Genomic DNA, 18,861 nt, shown 5'->3' on the forward strand with positions numbered 1-18,861 from the left:
AACCTTTAAAAAAAAGTCAAGTTAGCATTTAAATGCACTGTGAAAAAGATACTATAATAAAAACTAGCTACCATTTATTAAGTATCCTCTATTTGCAGGAATATTTTAAAACGCTATGAAGTACATATTATCCCCATTTTACAGATAAGAAAACTGAGTCTCAGAACCTACCCAAGCTTCCAAGGGCAATAAGTGACAGAGCAAGGATTTGAACCCAGGTCTGCCTGCCTCCAAAGCCCCCATTGTGTTTTCAATAACACACTCTAAAGTAAAGGAATCCCATGGCAATGCTTTTTATAACATTCTTGATAATGCCTCAGAATATCAATCTTGTATGTGCAAGGTTTTTTTGTTTTGTTTTTTGTTTTTGCGGTACGCGGGCCTCTCACTGCTGTGGCCTCTCCCGTTGCAGAGCACAGGATCCGGACGCGCAGTCCCAGTGGCCATGGCTCACGGGCCCAGCCGCTCCGCGGCATGTGGGATCCTCCCGGACCGGGGCACGAACCCACGTCCCCTGCATTGGCAGGCGGACTCCCAACCACTGCGCCACCAGGGAAGCCCTATGCAAGTTTTTATATCCAAATTTGTTTACAGTGAAGTGCACCTGTGGGTTATTCTGATGGTTACTGGGAATAATCAGTATTGAATTCTTTTCAACACTGAGGTTACAGCCAAACATGACTTTGTTCATCCCCTTGAACATGCTCTGTGCTGCACTGAGCCTTCCACGTACAGTTTAACACGTGGCCAAGAGCATCAGCTATGGTGTCAGATTGCAAGACCCCACTCCAACCAGCTGAATTGACCCTGAAAAAGTAGCTCATCCATTTAGGACCTTAGTTGTCCCTTCCATAAAATCAACGCGACAATAGGACCTATGTCATGGGATTTTTATGACAATCAAACAAAATCATCTAAGCAAAACTCTTAGCACCATACCTGGTACATAGTAAGTATTCCATAAATGTTCCTACCAGACTGTAAGCAACTTGAAGGCAGGAGTGTGTGTGTGCTTTTCTTGACCACTGCAACCCTAGAACCTAGTTCAAGACCTTGCACATTATAGACACTCAATAAACATTTGTTGAGTGAATACCTTATTAAAGCTAGCTCACTTAATCCTGAACAAATCTATGAAGTAGGGACAGACAAGAAACACAATTCTTTTAAATGTAAAATCATTTAGGTAGTGCTAAGTTCTAGGAAGAAAAACAAAGAGAAGGACAGAAAGTGACAGGGAAAAGGGGGGAAGATATGTCATAGATAGCCAAGAGCTAAATCAAGGTAGGGACAAAGCCAATGGAGGAGTGTTATGGACCAAATGTTTGCATCCCCCCAAAATCCAGATTGAAGCCCTAACCCCTAGTGTGGCTGTATTTGGAAATAAGGCCACTAGGGAAGCAACGAAGGTGAAATGAGATCATAAGGATGGGGCTCTGATACAATAGGATTAGTGTCCTTGTAAGAAGAAACACCAGAGAGCTTGCTCTCCCTGCCCCTCTGTACACACGCTTGGAAGAAAGCCCATGTGAGCACACAGTGAGATGGAGGCCACCTACAAGCCCAGAGAAGAGGCCTCAGAATGAAACCTACCTTGTCAGCAGCTTAACCTTAGACTTCCCAGTCTCCAGACTTGTGAGACATAAGTTTCTGTTTGAGCTACCCAGACTGTGGTATTTTATGACGGCTCGAGCTAAAATAGAGCATGTTCTAGGAAAAGGGAACATCAAATGCAAAGGCCCTGAAGGAAAACAACAAGGTCCTACAGTATAGCACAGGGAACTGTATTCAATATCCTGAGATAAACCATAATAGAAAAGAATGTATAGGCACTTCCCTGGTGGTCCAGTGGCTAATACTCCACGCTCCCAATGCGGGGGGCGGGGTGGGGGCTTGGGTTCAATCCCTGGTCAGGGAACTAGATCCCACATGCCTCAACGAAGAGCCTGTTGCCACAACTAAAGATCCTGCATTCCGCAACTAAGACTGGGCGCAGCCAAATAAATAAATAAATATTTTTAAAAAGAATGTATATATGTGTATAACTGAGTTAGCTGTACAACAGAAATTAATACATTATAATTCCACTGTATTCAATAAAAAAAGAAATTTAAAAATAAATAGATAAACAACAAAGACCTACTGTATAGCACAGAAGCCTATACTCAATATTTTGTAATAACCTATATGGGAAAAGAATCATATATATATTCATATTTATTATATATATATGCTTTGCTGTATATGGCCTTTATTATGTTGAGGTAGGCTCCCTCTATGCCCACTTTCTGGAGAGTTTTTATCATAAATGGGTGTTGAATTTTGTCAAAAGCTTTTTCTGCAACTATTGAGATGATCATATGGTTTTTAGTCTTCAATTTGTTAATATGGTGTATCACATTGATTGATTTGCGTATATTGAAGAATCCTTGCATCCCTGGGATAAATCCCACTTGATCATGGTGTATGATCCTTTTAATGTGTTGTTGGATTCTGTTTGCTGGTATTTGGTTGAGGGTTTTTGCATCTATATTCATCAGTGATATTGGTCTGTAATTTTCTTTTTTTGTAGTATATTTCTCTGGTTTTGGTATCAGGGTGATGGCGGCCTCATAGAATGAGTTTGGGAGTGTTCCTTCCTCTGCAGTTTTTTGGAAGAGTTTGAGAAGGATGGGTGTTGGCTCTTCTCTAAATGTTTGATAGAATTCACCTGTGAAGCCATCTGGCCTGGATTTTTGTTTGCTGGAAGATTTTTAATCACATTTTCAATTTCATTAATTGTGATTGGTCTGTTCATATTTTCTATTTCTTCCTGGTTCAGTCTTGGACGGTTATACCTTTCTAAGAATTTGTCCATTTCTTCCAGGTTGTCCATTTTATTGGCATAGAGTTGCTTGTAGTAGTCTCTTAGGATGCTTTGTATTTCTGCAGTGTCTGTTGTAACTTCTCCTTTTTCATTCCAAATTTTATTGATTTGAGTTCTCTCCCGTTTTTTCTTGAGTCTGGCTAGAGGTTTATCAATTTTGTTGATCTTCTCAAAGAACCAGCTTTTAGTTTTATTGATCTTTGCTACTGTTGTCTTTGTTTCTATTTCATTTCTTTCTGCTCTGATCTTTATGATTTCTTTCCTTCTACTAACTTTGGGTTTTGTTTGTTCTTCTTTCTCTAGTTCCTTTAGGTGTAAGGTTAGGTAATTTATTCGAGATTTTTCTTGTTTCTTGAGGTAGGCTTGTATTGCTGTAAACTTCCCTCTTAGAACTCCTTTTGCTGCATCCCATAGGTTTTGGATCGTCGGGTTTTCATTATAATTTGTCTCTAGGTATTTTTTTATTTCCTCTTTGATTTCTCCAGTGATCTCTTGGTTATTTAATAATGTATTGTTTAGCCTCCATTTGTTTGTGTTTTTTACGGCTTTTTTCCCTGTAATTGATTTCTAATCTCATAGCGTTGTGGTCAGAAAAGATGCTTGATATGATTTCAATTTTCGTGTGTGTGTGTGTGTGTGTGTGTGTGTGTGTGTGTGTGTGTGTGTTTTTTTTTTATGCGGGCCTCTCACTGTTGTGCCCTCTCCCGTTGCGGAGCACAGGCTCTGGACGTGCAGGCCCAGCGGCCATGGCTCACAGGCCCAGCTGCTCCGCGGCATGTGGGATCTTCCCAGACCAGGGCATGAACCTGTGTCCCCCTGCATCGGCAGGCAGACTCTCAACCACTGCGCCACCAGGGAAGCCCTAAGGTAATTATTGATATGTATGTTCCTTTTACCACTTTCTTAATTGTTATGGGTTTGTTTTTGTAGGTCCTTTTCTTCTCTTGTGTTTCCCATTTAGAGAAGTTCCTTTAGCATTTGTTGTAGAGCTGGTTTGGTGGTGCTGAATTCTCTTAGCTTTTGCTTGCCTGTCAAGCTTTTGATTTCTCCGTCGAATCTGAATGAGATCCTTGCCAGGTAAAGTAACCTTGGTTGTAGGTTCTTCCCTTTCATCACTTTAAATATATCATGCCACTCTCTTCTGGCTTGTAGAGTTTCTGCTGAGAAATCAGCTGTTAACCTTATGGGAGTTCCCTTGTATGTTATTTGTCATTTTTCCCTTGCTGCTTTCAATAATTTTTCTTTGTTTTTAATTTTTGTCAATTTGATTATTATGTGTCTAGGCGTGTTTCTCTTGCGTTTATCTTGCCTGGGACTCTGCGCTTCCTGGACTTGGGTGGCTCTTTCCTTTACCATGTTAGGGAAGTTTTCGACTATAATCTCTGCAAATATTTTCTCTGGTCGTTTCTCTCTCTCTTCTCCTTTTGGGACCACTATAATGCAAATGTTGTGGCATTTAATGTTGTCCCAGAGGTCTCTTAGGCTGTTTTCATTTCTTTTCATTCTTTTTTCTTTATTCTGTTCTGTGGCAGTGAATTCCACCATTCTGTCTTCCAGGTCACTTAGCCATTTTTCTGCCTCAGTTATTCTGCTATTGATTCCTTTTAGTGTATTTTTCATTTCAGTTATTGTATTGTTTATCTCTGTTTGTTCTTTAATTCTTCTAGGTCTTTGTTAAACATTTCTTGCATCTTCTCGATCTTTGCCTCCATTCTTTTTCAGAGGTCCTGGATCATCTTCACTATCATTATTCTGAATTCTTTTTCTGGAAGGTTGCCTATCTCCACTTCACTCAGTTGTTTTTCTGGGGTTTTATCTTGTTTCTTCATCTGGTACATAGCCCTCTGCCTTTTCATGTTGCCTATCTTTCTGTGAATGTGGTTTTCATTCCACAGGCTGCAGAATTGTAGCTCTTCTTGCTTCTGCTGTCTGCTCTCTAGTAGATGAGGTTATCTAAGAGGCTTGTGCAAGCTTCCTGATGGGAGGGACTGGTGGTGGGTAGAGCTGGGTGTTGCTCTGGTGGGCAGAGCTCAGTAAAACTTTAATCTGCTTGTCTGCTGATGGGTGGGGCTGGGTTCCCTCCCTGTTGGTTGTTTGGCCTGAGGTGACCCAGCACTGGAGCCTACCCACTCTTTGGTGGGGCTAATGGTGGACTCTGGGAGGGCTCACGTCAAGGAGTACTACCCAGAACTTCTGCTGCCAGTGTCCTTGTCCCCACAATGAGCCATAGCCACACCCCACCTCTGCAGGAGCCCCTCCAACACTAGCAGGTAGGTCTGGTTCAGTCTCCTATGGGGTCACCGCTCTTTACCCAGGGTCCCGATGCACACACTACTTTGTGTGTGCCCTCCAAGAGTGGAGTCCCCATTTCCCCCAGTCCTGTCGAAGTCCTGCAATCAAATCCTGCTAGCCTTCAAAGTCTGATTCTCTAGGAATTCCTCTTCCCATTGCTGGACCCCCAGGTCGGGAAGCCCGACGTGGGGCTCAGAACCTCCAGTCCAGTGGGTGGACTTCTGTGGTATAAGTGTTCTCCAGTTTGTGGGTCACCCACCCAGCAGTTATGGGATTTGATTTGATTGTGATTGCGCCCCTCCTACCGTCTCACTGTGGCTTCTCCTTTGTCTTTGGATGTGGGGTATTTTTTTTGGTGAGTTCCAGTGTCTTCCTATCAATGATTGTTCACCAGTTAGTTGTGATTCCAGTGCTCTCGCAAGAGGGAGTGAGCACATGTCCTTCTACTCCACCAACTTGAACCAATCTCTCACTTTGCTGTATACCTGAAACTAATATAACGTTGTAAATCAACTATATTCTATATTTCAATTAAAAACAAAAAAAGGCTTTGTAGGAGCTTGGTAGTCAAGGAACAGCAGAAGGCTGGTAAATGAGCAAGAGAGAAAGTAGTAAGAAAGGACTTCCCTGGTGGCACAGTGGTTAAGAATCTGCCTGCCAATGCAAGGGACACAGGTTCGATCCTTGGTCCGGGAAGATGCCACATGCTGCAGGGCAACTAAGCCCATGCACCACAGCTACTGAGCCTGCGCGCTACAGCCTGAGAGCCACAACTACTGAGCCCACGGGCCGCAACTACTGAAGCTTGCGCACTCTCGGGCCTGCATGCTGCAACTACTGAGCCCACGTGGTGCAACTACTTAAGTCCGCCCACCTAGAGCCCATGCTCCATGACAAGAGAAGCCACTGCAATGAGAATCTCACACACGGCAACAAAGAGTAGCCCCTGCTCACCACAACAAGAGAACGCTCGCGTGCAGCAATGAAGACCCAATGCAGCCAAAAACAAAAAAGTAGTAAGACAGAGGATCAGAGAGCCAGGCGCATCCTGCCCCACAGGCTGATAGCAGAGGGCCAGGAGAAAGTCACTACTCCAGACGAAATCATTATCATCATCACCATAATATTTAGCAAGGACAACTGATTCTTCCTCAAACTTATGTAAAGTATAAACAAAGGCCTTTTTGGAAAAGTAAGCTATTTTTATAGTTCTATGCATAAATCATATTCTTGCCATGCAAATTGAGTTTCTACACTAATCAGACTGCTATGCCCATTACCCACTGTGATACTGTAGAGCAACCGGTGGAAACGGAATCCCTTCCTCACCCTCAGACAATGCCAATGCCAATGCCAAATGTGTTCCATGACCCTCAACCCAAGCTGGGGCCCACATGAAAGGTGAAAGGTTCCCATTTCTCTGCACTATCAAATCTGGTCAAGACTGTTGTTCCTCACACCAGGGTGGGTCAGCAGACCTAGTTAATGGTGAAATCACTGGAGGTAATTAAACAGGCAGGACTGGGCTGGGCCTCAGAGAGGAAGGGAGGAGGGGGCTCTGCAGCTTTTCCGTTCTTCAGTGTCAACATTATAAAATTGGCATTGGTACCTACTTCCTCCTGATGCCGTTTAGTTTTGGAGGCAAAAACCCAGGGGAAAGGAGTCAGATGGATTGGGAAGTCAGATGCAGAGGTCAACCGTTGGGGTCTGCAGTTTTATGCAAAAATGTCTGCTTTTTATCTAAAGTGGGGATTTGCAACTGGGATCGATTTTGCCCACCCCTACCCGCCTGGGGCCCTTTTGGCAACACGTGGAAACATTGTCCTCGGCCTATGTCATTCTTTGAAAGGTTGTCCCCTGCCTCCTTCCCTCCTGTTTCAAAATCAAGTCAAAGTGGAAGTTTATGGTGAGAATGCACAAGGTATTATGGAAACAAAGCCCAGACAGAACGTACGGGCTTAGAAAGCCACCGGGAATCAGAGTGCCCAGTGCTCTCTGTCATTTCTGCCTCTGTTTTCTCTCCCAACAGATGACTTTCTTCTTAACCGTCTTGCATATGGTCTAGTAATATACTATGCTCAGCCCCACTTTGACTCTAAAAGTCCCCATGTCTCTCAGCTTGGCTGCCCTTAGTTAACTGGCTTCCTCTGTCAATACCCCAGTGATAATTCCCAGAGGAGGGATTAGATGGGTGTAGCCTGGGCCATTCTTCAAGATGACTCTGGCCGCAGCCAGACAACTACAACTTCATGAGAGGCTCTGACAGAGAACTGACTAAATGAGCCTTGTCAAGCCTGAGGACCATGAGCAAAAGGGGACCCTTGTGGGTGGGGGAGATGAAACAGGAGGGAGGAAGGCAGGGCACAACCTTTGAAAGAATGACACAGCCCGAGGACATGATATAAACTGATTAGAACCAAATGGGTGCAAGATGGCGGACACATCAACTTCCACTAGACCTTGAGCTTCAGTATACGCTCACATCAGCCAGCTAAATGACACACCCACAGGCGCCATGACAGTTCCAAGACCAACCATAAGGATCAAAAAGTGGGCGGTGGCCCAATTCCTGGAAATCCCTGCCCCTTTCTGAAATAGCTGGAATGCTCCTCCCACTCATTAGCCTATGAAATTACCCACCCCTATAAAAACTGACAACCCCCATACCCTGGTGCCTTTCTCACCTTCTGAGATGGCCCACACTCTCTCTGGGGAGTGTGTTTCTCTCTAAATAAATCCACTTCTTACATATCACTCTGTCTCTCGCTGAATTCTTTCTTCGATGAGACATCAAGAACCTGAGCTTCATTAAGCCCTGAAACCAGGTGTGTGATCTCAGTTGGAAGACTGTGGGTTTTGGCCGGGTTCAAGTCCCGGCTGTGTGGGTTCAGGTCCCAATCTGAGGTGCACGGTTTCAGAAAGTTTGGTGACACTGTTGTCTGCTGTAATGCCAAAAGGTAGGAAACATACCTCATAAACATGATGATCTGACCAACCTGCCTCTAATGAAATGCAAAGAAGAGAGAGAAGCTAAAAAAAGGAACTTTTTTGGTTTTCAAGCAGAACGTAGAGGTTATGTAAAAGCCAGTGTTTTCTGGGTTTGAAAATAAAACTACTTCTCACTCCCAGCTTCTCCAGAGGGCAAACTATTCACAAATTAAAATGGCTTTCCAGCAAAGGATGAGCATTGCATCTTTTGTTAAGAGCTCAGAGAGGTTTAAGAAGGTACCTCATTAACCATTCCAAACAGACAAAATCCTTCTAAAGAGCTTAAGGGTGTGCCTTCCTATCTCCATAAACAACAGGATTTCTAAGATTCTTAAGGGCACGGTCCCACAGTGGTCTGAAAAGGCATCCAAGGTAGAAAAGGACTTACAGGAGCCCAAAAGATTTGTAATGGTTTTTTTCACCATGCAAGGAACTCCAGTAAAAATCATAAAAATCCTCAAAGTTTTTTAGAATCAGGTTGAACGAAAAGAGAAGGAGATACATAACAATCTGATACATAGCTTTGAGTTCTGTAGGAACTAAGGCCCCCCACCCAGATGGAGCATGGTAACTGCATGCTAAGACGCCAGGCTGGTCAGAACCTAAGGAATGATGATATTGACCTTTCCTGACCCTCGTGATTTCAATCAACTCAAGCTTGAGCTCTGTCAACCTTTGCCCCAATTCTAGGCTGCATTCTCTGCTCAAGCCCCCTCATGAATATGTATATACCCTTAGCTTAAAACTTCCCCAGTTTTGCTTTGGGGAAGATCCCAGGTGTTCTCCTTGCTTACTGAAAGTAATAAATCCTCCCTTCTCCTGCTCTTTGACTTGGTTGTGTCATTTGGCTTCCACATCCACCAAGAGGTAAACCCAGTTTGTGGGTAACAGGGAGAGCTGCAGAGAAACGTTGAATAGAACTGGACCCTAATCAAGGAACCAACAATACATCTACTGCAGCATTCAGATGCCTAGCCCACAGCTGGATGTTAGGTATGGAAGACAGATAAGTTATCTTTTTACTTCACAGATACTCAGATCAAGACTCATTCTTGGGCTTCCCTGGTGGTGCAGTGGTTAAGAATACGCTTGCCAATGCAGGGGACACGGGTTCGAGCCCTGGTCTGGGAAGATCCCACATGCCACAGAGCAACTAAGCCCATGAGCCACAACTACTGAGCCTGCATGCCACAACTACTGAAGCCCGTGCGCCTAGAGCCCGTGCTCCACAACAAGAGGAGCCACTGCAATGAGAAGCCCGCGCACCGCAACGAAGAGTAGCCCCTGCTCGCCACAACTAGAGAAAGCCCGCACCCAGCAGCGAAGACCCAATGCAGCCAAAAATAAATAAATAATTTTTTTTAATTCATAAAAAAAAATAAGACTCATTCTTGAAGAGCTGTAACTAAGAAACCACACTCAAGACACCTCCAGTCATACCTGGAAATGATACCAAAGACGAGATCCTGGACTTCAAACCTGAACCTGATGGTATGAGAAGTTTGGGAGCGTCTCGCGATGGAACAAGTTCATTTTGCTGAAAGAGGAAAAGAAATAATTTGTGGTCAGAAGCAGACTGTGGCAGTTTTTAAATATGGCGTCCAAATTCTTTGACATTCATGGAATGTCTCCTTCCCCTCAATCTTGGCTTGATCCGTAGAAAATAGCATAAGTGGCCCTGTGCCCGTTTCTGACCCAGGCCTTTAGAAATGAGCAGCTTCTACTTCCTTCCGTTTCCTTTTGGATCCCACCTACCACACTTTTGAGGGAGCCCAGGCCACAGGGAGAGGCCAAGTGTATGTGTTCTAGCAGATAGTCCCAGGGAGATCCCAGTCAGCCTCAGGGGCCAGACCTGAGGGTAAGAAAAGATTTAAGATGACTCCAGCCCTAGCTGATATCCGACCACAACCAGATGACAGACACTGAGAGAGACACAACTAGCTGAGCCCAGTCAGGCCCCAGAACCACGTGAGGTAATAATTAAATGAATGTTTTGAAGCCACTAAGCTTTGGAGTGATTTGTTACACAGCAATCGATAACCAGAACAAATACTTTCAGTAGTTCATATACTCTCAAATTGTTTGAATGTGTGACAATGAGCATAAATAACTTTAAAAATTATAAGGAGTCACTAAAATAAAAAAATAAATTAAAATTTACTATTAAAATGACACAAGGCTTTGGAATCAGCAAGAACTACGTTCAAATCCTGGTCGGCATCCGATGAGTTGTATGACATTAGATAAGTTACCTAGCCTCTCTGATTGCCAGTTCCTTTCTCATTAAAATAGAGTTAGTTAAGAACATCTATCACATAAGGTTGTTGTGAGGTTTAAAATCAGAGAATAAACGTAAATCCCTTAGCCCAGTGCCCGGTAGTTGCTCAATAAACAGCTCTCATCATTGTTGCCAACATGATGGCTGGCAAGGTCTCTGGTGATGAACAGCCCACCTCTCATGTAAGAGCACTAAGAGTTCTTTTAAGAAGGCTGACCAAGTGCCAGTTTGCCTTGTGCAACACTGGCTGGATGGCTGTGGAAATACGCATTCCAAATAGGGCTTAGGCATTTGTTTGGTTCCAGATGGAAATCGCTCTAGTACAGTTGCTGTTGCAAATAGGCTCACCTAGACTTGAGCATCAGTGGGTATGAAGGTAAACAGGTGAGAGGAGAACAAGGTAAAGGAGATATAGACTTCTATACCACAGACAAGACCAGCACTGTACACAAGCAGTCAGTTTCTGAAGAGTGGATGGAGGATCTAGCTTGATTTTATGTTAGCTAGTCAATTCAGCTGGTTGAATGTTAATTAAAAACTGACTTTCACAAAGACCTAAAGTTCATGCCACAGAACATCCAAAGCAAGAGGCGGTGAGGCTCATGACATAAGGAAGCTTGCGATCCAGTGAAGGATGTTAATTTGGTCATTCTTACACTTCTTCACTCATTCCACTACCAGAATGTCTTCCCCTAGCTGGTCTCTTTGCCTCTAGTACCACCTAACTGCTATCTTTACCACAGCCCAAGTAAAGTTAATAAAATGCTGTTCTAATCCTGACACTCTCAGGCTTTTAAATCTTTGGTGGGTCCCTGTTGTTCTTTGAACAAAGTCCAAACTCTTTAACATGGTTCAGAAAAAAACCTTTATGGTCCGGTTTAAAACCCTCCAATGGTATCCCATTGTTTCTAGAATGGAATCCAAACTCTTCCCTGTGTCCTACTAAGCCTTGCATGAACTGGATCCTCTCTGAGCTCACCTCTCCCCACGCTCTACCTCCCCTCCCTCATTCCACTCCAGACACGCTGGCCATCTTCTTGTTTCCCCCAGCATGCCTCAGAGCCTTTGCACTTGCTCTCGCCTCTGCTTAGAGCACTCTTTCTTGAGTTCTTTGCACAGCTGATTCCTTCTTAAACCTCCCTAACCATCCAATCTGTTACACACACATCAAAGAGTCAGTTGACTTTCTTAACAGCACTTATCATAAGCTGTAATTATCTCACTTCTTTATCTGTAGGCCCCATGAAAGCAGGCATCCTATCAGCCAGGGTCACTGCAATATCCTCAACTCACAGAACAGTGCCTAGTATACAGTGTGTGCTCAAAATCTGTTTTGAATGAATGACTCTCCATTTTGCAGACTTGGAATCCAAAGCTCAGGCAGCTTAGGAGACTCGCTTAAGCAGCAGAGCTGAGTCTGACTGATTTTGAAGTCCATGCTCTAGACCAGTGCTGCTCAAAGCAGCTGGTCAGAGAACTATCTGTTACTGGTCCAAGCCTAAGGCAGTGACGGATTGCACCAAAACAGGGAAGAATACAATGCTACTTTCATTGAGCATATCTTGCTATGAAAAAAGTAGCGGCTGAACTGCAAACAGTGTGCCTAGTGATGTCGCTGATGTATTACATTCTGTGGCAAGCTCCCTATCGAATTGGGAGCGAATCACAAACAGGTGGTGTCGGCACTCACCTGTGCCCCGCACTTAGATTAGCATTAGTCTGGCGGCCACACCGCACTCCTTACTCCTCGTCATGCCTTAGCCAATGACTTCCTATGAAGCACCTGTTTTATTCCTGGCTCCTTCTTCCTCTCTTCTGTGGGCTGGTGCACAGGAAGTGTCTGATAATTTGTATTGCAGATGAAGAGAATATTGAGAAGGTTTTTTGTTTTTTTTTTTTAAATGCAGTTTGCAAAGCCAGCAAACAAACCTATTTTTTTTTTTAATTATTCCCCAGTTTTGGAATTTTCATGAGGCTCCAAGCTCCAGGAAGCTATTCTTGCTGGCTAGTTGGCTAAGCTCTCAGTCAGAGTCCTGATTTCCAAAGCAGAACTGTGCAAACTATTTTTATTATACACACTGGCCTCACAGCCTAAGGCAGTGACAGCCTTAAAAATCCTGTGATGCCGGGGCCTGTCCTTATGTGCTCTTAATCTCTTATTATAGTGGTGCAGAGCTCCTTAACCAGAATCTGCCCCCATTCTCCATCACCATGGGCTTTCTATCCGTGCTTTCACCTCTAACCTCACCAAATAGCCCCCCCAAACACATACACGCACACGCACACACACACACACACACACACACACCCCATGCCAAGATAGCATGCTAATAAGAAAGATTTGCTCAGTCATTCAAATACTCAATGAGAGCTTTCTCTGTGTCAGGAACTGTGCTAAGAGTTAAGGATTAAAAAACACAGTCCTTGTCCTCTCTGGGATCTTTCTGAGCTGAGTCAGGAAGTCAGACGAAATATGACGCAAACAGTGTCATGATGAATGCTATGAACAAAAGTCCTAAAGTTTTCTAAGATGTCAAACAGGCACCCGAATCTAGTCTGCTTGCATACGCTAGTGAGAGCAGAAGAGACATTTAAATGGCGGCTTGAATATCAGCACGAATGCTTTGTCTCTGCAGGAGTCACCACCACAGCTGTCATGGCCAGCGACTGTATCAAGCACTTTAGATGCAGGAAGTCATTTCGTCTTCACAAAGGCTGAAGGCATGGGAGCCATTTTTATCCTCATTTTAGAGATGAGGAAACCAAGACACAGAGAGGAAAAATTACCACTCCAAATCTTCACAATCAATCAGAGATCGGGACCTAGTTCTGCTGGATTGTGATGTCTAGCTTTTAACCATTGCACTCTGCTCTAATTTGGTCAAAGCCTTGATAAATAAATACACTTGTGTAGGCGTCCCAGGGCCAGGAAGAGGTCCATCTATAATTAGAGCTGTCCCTGATTAAACATGGTGTTAGGAAATACACAATGGTTCCCGGGTGCTATGCTCTTCAGTGTTACGCCCATAAAGTACAGTGATTCACTCCTACTAAATTGCCTTTGTTGTCAGTAATTATTGGTTCTGGAAGTTTCTAGAAGGATGAGTTTCCAGGTTGCATCTGAAGGACTTGAACCCAAACTCATCCAATTTAATCATTTGTGAGCCAACTTCCTGGATCAGACCCCATGCTAGACTTGCAGATACCAAGCAGAATAAGTCACAACCCTAGCCCTCAAAGAGTTCATCTGGTATTGAAGGAGACAGGTGAGTAAATGGACCGCTATGTTATGATGCAATGAGTGGTAAACATAGAAGCATGTACAGGGACCAGAAGTAGCACAGAGGAAAGGAAGTCTTTCCAGAGGAGGGGATTTCTGGGTTGGGTTTTAAAGTATAAATGGGCTTTCAATGGGAACTCAAGAAGAGAGGCTTACACGTGCACAAGAGGTAACAGCAATGGGCAGTAGCATGTACTCAGTTTACTATAAGCAGTTCTGTCTTATCAGAGCATATAATGAAGGGTGCAGAGAGGCAAGAGATACAGCTAAAGAGGTTCCCAGCATCCAATCACGATGGGTCTTATGTCCTAGGATGGGATTTTATCCTGAAGACAATACTGCGGGAGAGGCATGGTTCTAAGCCCTGGAAATGATACAGTCTGGTTTGCTTTTGAGAAAACTCACTCTGGCATCAGTAAGGAGGGCAGATGGGATAAAGTCAGCCAAGAGGCAGGAAGGACCTTTAAGAGTATAAATGTCAAATGCAGAGGCTGGTGCTCAGGCGAGAGCAGTGAGGTTAGACAGGAAGGAACAGATGTGAGGATAACAACAAGAGGACCGGGTGACTGGCTGGATGTGGACTGTGAGGGGGCGAGAGGAGGCCAGGATGACTCCCAACCTTCTGTGTTGGGCGAGGGGGTGGGTGCTGGTACCACGAGCTGAGGCAGGGCCTTTAGGAAAGTGAGCGGGCAAGAGAAGAGCGGGTGGGAGGATGACGGGCTCCCATCTGGACTTGCTGAGGTTACTGAGCCAGGAGGTGGGGATCAGCGGGCAGGGCAGAGCTCCAGAGAGAGGCTCTTCTCTGTTGCCACAGGGAAATACCGGACAGGACTCATTCCTGGGCAGGGCCGGAGTATGTGACACCCAAGCTGTGGGTGCCTCTAAAATGCAAACCGTCAACTATTGAAACAAGCTGACTGCTATAACAAAGCATGCGTTGTGTCCCGCATCTGAGGAGAGGAAGGCCCTAGAGCAGGGGTCCCCAACCCCTCGGCCAAGGACCAGTACAGGTCCGAGGCCTGTTAGGAACCGGAGGTGAGCGGTGGCTGAGTGAGCAAAGCTTCATCTGCTACCTGGACCATCCCCCTCCCCGCCCCGACTGTGGAAAAACTGTCTTCCACGAAACCAATCCCTGGTGCCAACAAAGTTGGAGACCGCTGCCCTAGAGGATCAGTAAGGCCAAGGCAGAACCCTTGATTTCCCGCTTATTTATTCCCCATGCCCCCCTTCTTTGTAAGTGACACTACCATACACCCTAGAGCTCAAGCCCAAACCCTACAACTTACCCTTCAAGCCTCCCTTTCCCTCCCCCCCATCCACTTCATCTAATTCATCTTCAACCACCACTCTATCTCAAACACCCCATCACTTGTGATCCCTCATTCTGCGTTGTTATCTTCACAAGCATTTATGCTATCTAAATATACTATCTAATTTATACTACTGAATATAATACTCTACGTCAGTCTACTTGCTTGCTGACTATGTCCCCATTGGAATATAAGCTCCAAGAGGATGGGGGCTTTGTCCTGTTCTTCATCCTATCCCTCATCTCTACAACAGTGCCTGGCGCACTGTAGGAGCTCCATAAGCGTTTCTTAAATGACGTTCTGCATCTGAGCAGTTCTCTCTCTCTCTCTGCTGCCACCACACGGATTCAAGCCCTCGCACAGTTCCCGGAGTGCTCCCAGCACACACTTGGCAACTGATGGTAGGTATGTGGGCCAGGACGGAGTGGGGGGAGCCCGAGGTGACTAGTCTTTACAAGTCCTGGGACCTCTCCAATCCACCCATTTTTTCACGAAGCAGCCGGAGTAGCCCTCTAAGATCAGAGATCATGTCACTCCCCTGCTTAAAATCTTCCAGTGGTCCTCAAGGCCCAGCACACCCACCTCCGCAACTCCCCGTCCGATCACTTTACCCCTTGCTCTCTACTCTTCATGCTCTGCTCTGTCCCTCCACCCAACTGACCTTCAGTACCAGCCACACCTCTGTCCGCCCCAGCAATCTGCAGGGATCTCCGCTCATACACCGCCTCCTCAGAGAAGCCTTCTCTGACCATCCAAACGGAAGTGCAGCCCTCTTCCTCTCCTGCAATCCCAGGCACCCTCCAGCACATCAATCTGGTTACTTCCTTCACATCACTTATCACAGGCTGTTCTCGTTTACTGATTTGTCGACTTAATTATTGTTTCTCTCTTTCTTACCTCTCTCTTCCCCGGCACGTATTCCAGTGTCCAGAACAGAGTCAAAACTCAATTAGTATTTGTTGGATAGAACTGTGTTTCCACTAGCATGATGGTGATGGTGATGATGATGATGATGACGCTCATACTAATGATGCTCCCCACGGTGAGAGGCTGGTTTGATTCTGTGGATTCAAGGACTGACTGGAGCATGTTCTTGACCACCTAATTAGAGACAGAACCCATTGTTACCAGCTTGGTCTGGGCTTTGAAGCTAGAATGTGTGTGTGTTTGTGTGTGTGTGTTTTCTTCATACCAGGAGACCTCATAGTCATCATTAGGTACAATCTACCACCTGTCTCCACGGAGACCCACTCAGTAAAAGCAAAATGAGCATGTGTCAGGTCTCCTCTGTCACTCTGCAAGATGGGGTGGATTAACTGTGTTTGGTAGACAATAAATATTGAGACAGGAAGTGCTCAGATCAAGAGCTTCTCTTGGACCCGTTAGAGGTTCTTTGCAGCTCCTGCACTCACTCTGCCAGGAAGGATTCTGAGGACATGCTAGGGAAGAGAGACAATGCAGTTAGCCAGACAGTGCTGGAGGGGGGGATCAGGGCTGATAGCCAACAGGGGCTATATCTGCAGAAGAAAGATTCTGGCCAGAAACTGAAGCATGATGACCTGTCAGTTTCAGTAACACTGGGGAAAACTTGAACTCATCTCCTATTGCTCCTAAAAAAGAGACATAGGTTAATGAACCTCAAGTCAGAGATGGAAGAAATCTCAAACAACTGTTTCATTTTACAGATGTGTAACTTGAGCCCAGAGCGGAGAAAGGACTTTCCCAGGGTCATACAGAAATTCCATGACTGATCTAAGGCTAGGAGTCTCACTATTTGAAGGTCAGTGGTTTTCTCACACATGACATCACAGGTGTAAGACTAACACTGAAGCTAAATTAAACTAAGTTATACATGTATGGCCACAGAAACCAGCAAAAGCCTGTGTCCAAAACTTACCCAAGGGAATTCCCTGGCGTGGCAGTGCGGTGGTTAGGACTCCACGCTTTCACTGCTATGGGCCCAGGTTCGATCCCTGGTCAGGGAACTAAGATCCCACAAGCTGTGCCCCGAGGCCAAAAAAACAAAAACAAAAAACGTACCCAAATTCCTATGGCTCTCATTTCCAGCTCACTTTCCTCTTGGTTCATGGCCAGCCTATTACAAGGCACAGGTATCACTTCCCCTTTGACTTCCAAGCAGATGCTACCAAATGAGGCAGGAAACAACTGAAAGATATCTGTTGGTAGACAACAGGGTTGCACACGAGACTTAAGCAGTGGGTGAATCATATGAGATAGTGAACACTCTTTGAAGCCATGTAAATCAGAAGTCATGGCTCTCACTCCAGAAAAATGTGGGAAAACAGGACCATTCAAGAATATCAAGTGTTCTGTGTGGGATGGAATGACTTGGGGAAAGAAAGAGGAAAAGAAGGTTAAGTCTACCACTCAGGGTTCTAAGTTATCAGGTCACATATCTGGGAGCTCAGAAGAATGTTTCTATAAAAAATATAAATAAAAATATATTTCTAAATAACAAATGTGGAAACTGAGATCAAAATAACGAAAGATAAGGAACCACAAAGCACCAATCAGACCTCGGGTCCAATCCTAAATAATTACCTTGGACAAACAGTCTAGATACTTAATCTTTCTCCCTTATCTTTACAGTAAGGATAAGGATGGCAATAAAAACATAGTCATCACTTACTGATCACTTTATATGCCTTCTTTCAACTCAATCTTCATCTCAATCCCATGAGATGTAGGCATCATCATTCCCAATGAGAATCAGAGAGATGAAGTAATTTGCCCAAATTTATAACCAAATCGCAGAACCAAGATGTGAATTCAAGTTTAAGCTCTTAATCATTATATTTCAATCATTATATTTCAAGCTAGCACTTGTATCGTGCTAGCTCTTTGTTCATGCTCCCTAAATGATCGTTTGTGTCCCTTCCGGTTCTTATTCACAAGCCTTGTCATATCCTCCACAAAGAAGGTGCAATAAGGCTCAATCCTCCATTGCCAACTCTCAAACCATCTACTGCCAAAGTCACTAAATTCCTGGTCAGCTAACTGGGGGAGGGAGGCCAGAAGAGCTCCCAGTGCTGTCCCTTCCCATTCCAGCTACAGAACTCAGAATCTAGCAGGCACAGGGAAAGGAGTGAGAACTGTAGCACCTAATTTTCTTTTCTGGGGATCAATTTCCCCTCTGGAAGGAGGGAGCTGGGCTACAGGGCCCCTAAGGGAACCAAGGAACCGCGGCAAAGGGCATGTGTTCCGCAAGTGACTTAACTTCTCAGTTCCTGTCCCATCTTCAAAATGAGTGATAGATAATAATTGCACGCACTTCACAAAGTTACTTAGTTAAATCAAATAATTCTCCAAAAGAGCTCAGCAGAGTGCCTGGGACATGGTAAGCATTCAATAAATGTTACCTATTATTGCTATTGCCATTACTATCATCATCATTCCAATTCCAGCATTCGCGGTGTCTCTATTAAGCCAGGGGATTCCTTCGTGAATGACTTTAATTTACAAATGCATTCACTGGTCTGTCTAAAGAGCGGCTCTAGAGCCCTGTATTTACCGCTTTCCCTGGCACACTGACCAGGTTTTCTGCCTCCAAAGGAAGTCTGCGACTTGCAGAACTGCCATGATAGTACCATCAAAGACTTCCCTTCCCCTTCTCTCTCGGCGGCTGTGCGACGCTTCAGCTCTAGGGTTCGGGAGCCCGCCCACATCAGCCACCATTGGTAGCCCCGTCGCTGGCGTGATTAAGGCCCCGCCCCCTTCTCTCTGTGTCCACTCTGAGGCCATCTCCGGAAGCGGAGGGGCCCCGGAGGAGAGCCCGCGATGCATCCTGGGTTTTGTAGTCCATCTGTAAGACTGCAGCCTGAGAGCT

The 18,861-nt window shown here is 44.9% G+C and overlaps 1 protein-coding gene across 1 annotated transcript; it reads right to left on the reverse strand.

Moving 5' to 3' along the window:
- Window positions 1-15,620: 15,620 nt before the first annotated feature.
- LOC308616579 (uncharacterized protein) lies at window positions 15,621-18,744 on the reverse strand. The gene is made up of 3 exons (XM_081232896.1): window positions 18,568-18,744; window positions 17,055-17,191; window positions 15,621-16,115 (listed from the first exon to the last, which is right to left on the reverse strand). The coding sequence occupies exons 1-3, from the start codon at window positions 18,698-18,700 to the stop codon at window positions 15,960-15,962; spliced, it is 426 nt and encodes a 141-aa protein (XP_081089022.1). The 5' UTR covers window positions 18,701-18,744; the 3' UTR covers window positions 15,621-15,959.
- Window positions 18,745-18,861: the final 117 nt, after the last annotated feature.

The sequence above is a fragment of the Mesoplodon bidens genome (assembly GCF_964165515.1).
Source record: "Mesoplodon bidens genome assembly, chromosome: 4".
Classification (NCBI taxonomy): Eukaryota; Metazoa; Chordata; class Mammalia; order Artiodactyla; family Ziphiidae; genus Mesoplodon; species Mesoplodon bidens.

Coding starts and splice junctions, on each gene's coding strand:
- LOC308616579 (XM_081232896.1), bottom strand. CDS start 18,700: ATGTGGGCGGGCTCCCGAACCCTAGAGCTGAAGCGTCGCACAGCCGCC. Junction 17,192..18,567: donor CTTTGGAGGCAGAAAACCTG/GTCAGTGTGCCA, acceptor GTCTACCAACAG/ATATCTTTCAGTTGTTTCCT. Junction 16,116..17,054: donor TGAGAGCCATAGGAATTTGG/GTACGTTTTTTG, acceptor GTCTCTAATTAG/GTGGTCAAGAACATGCTCCA.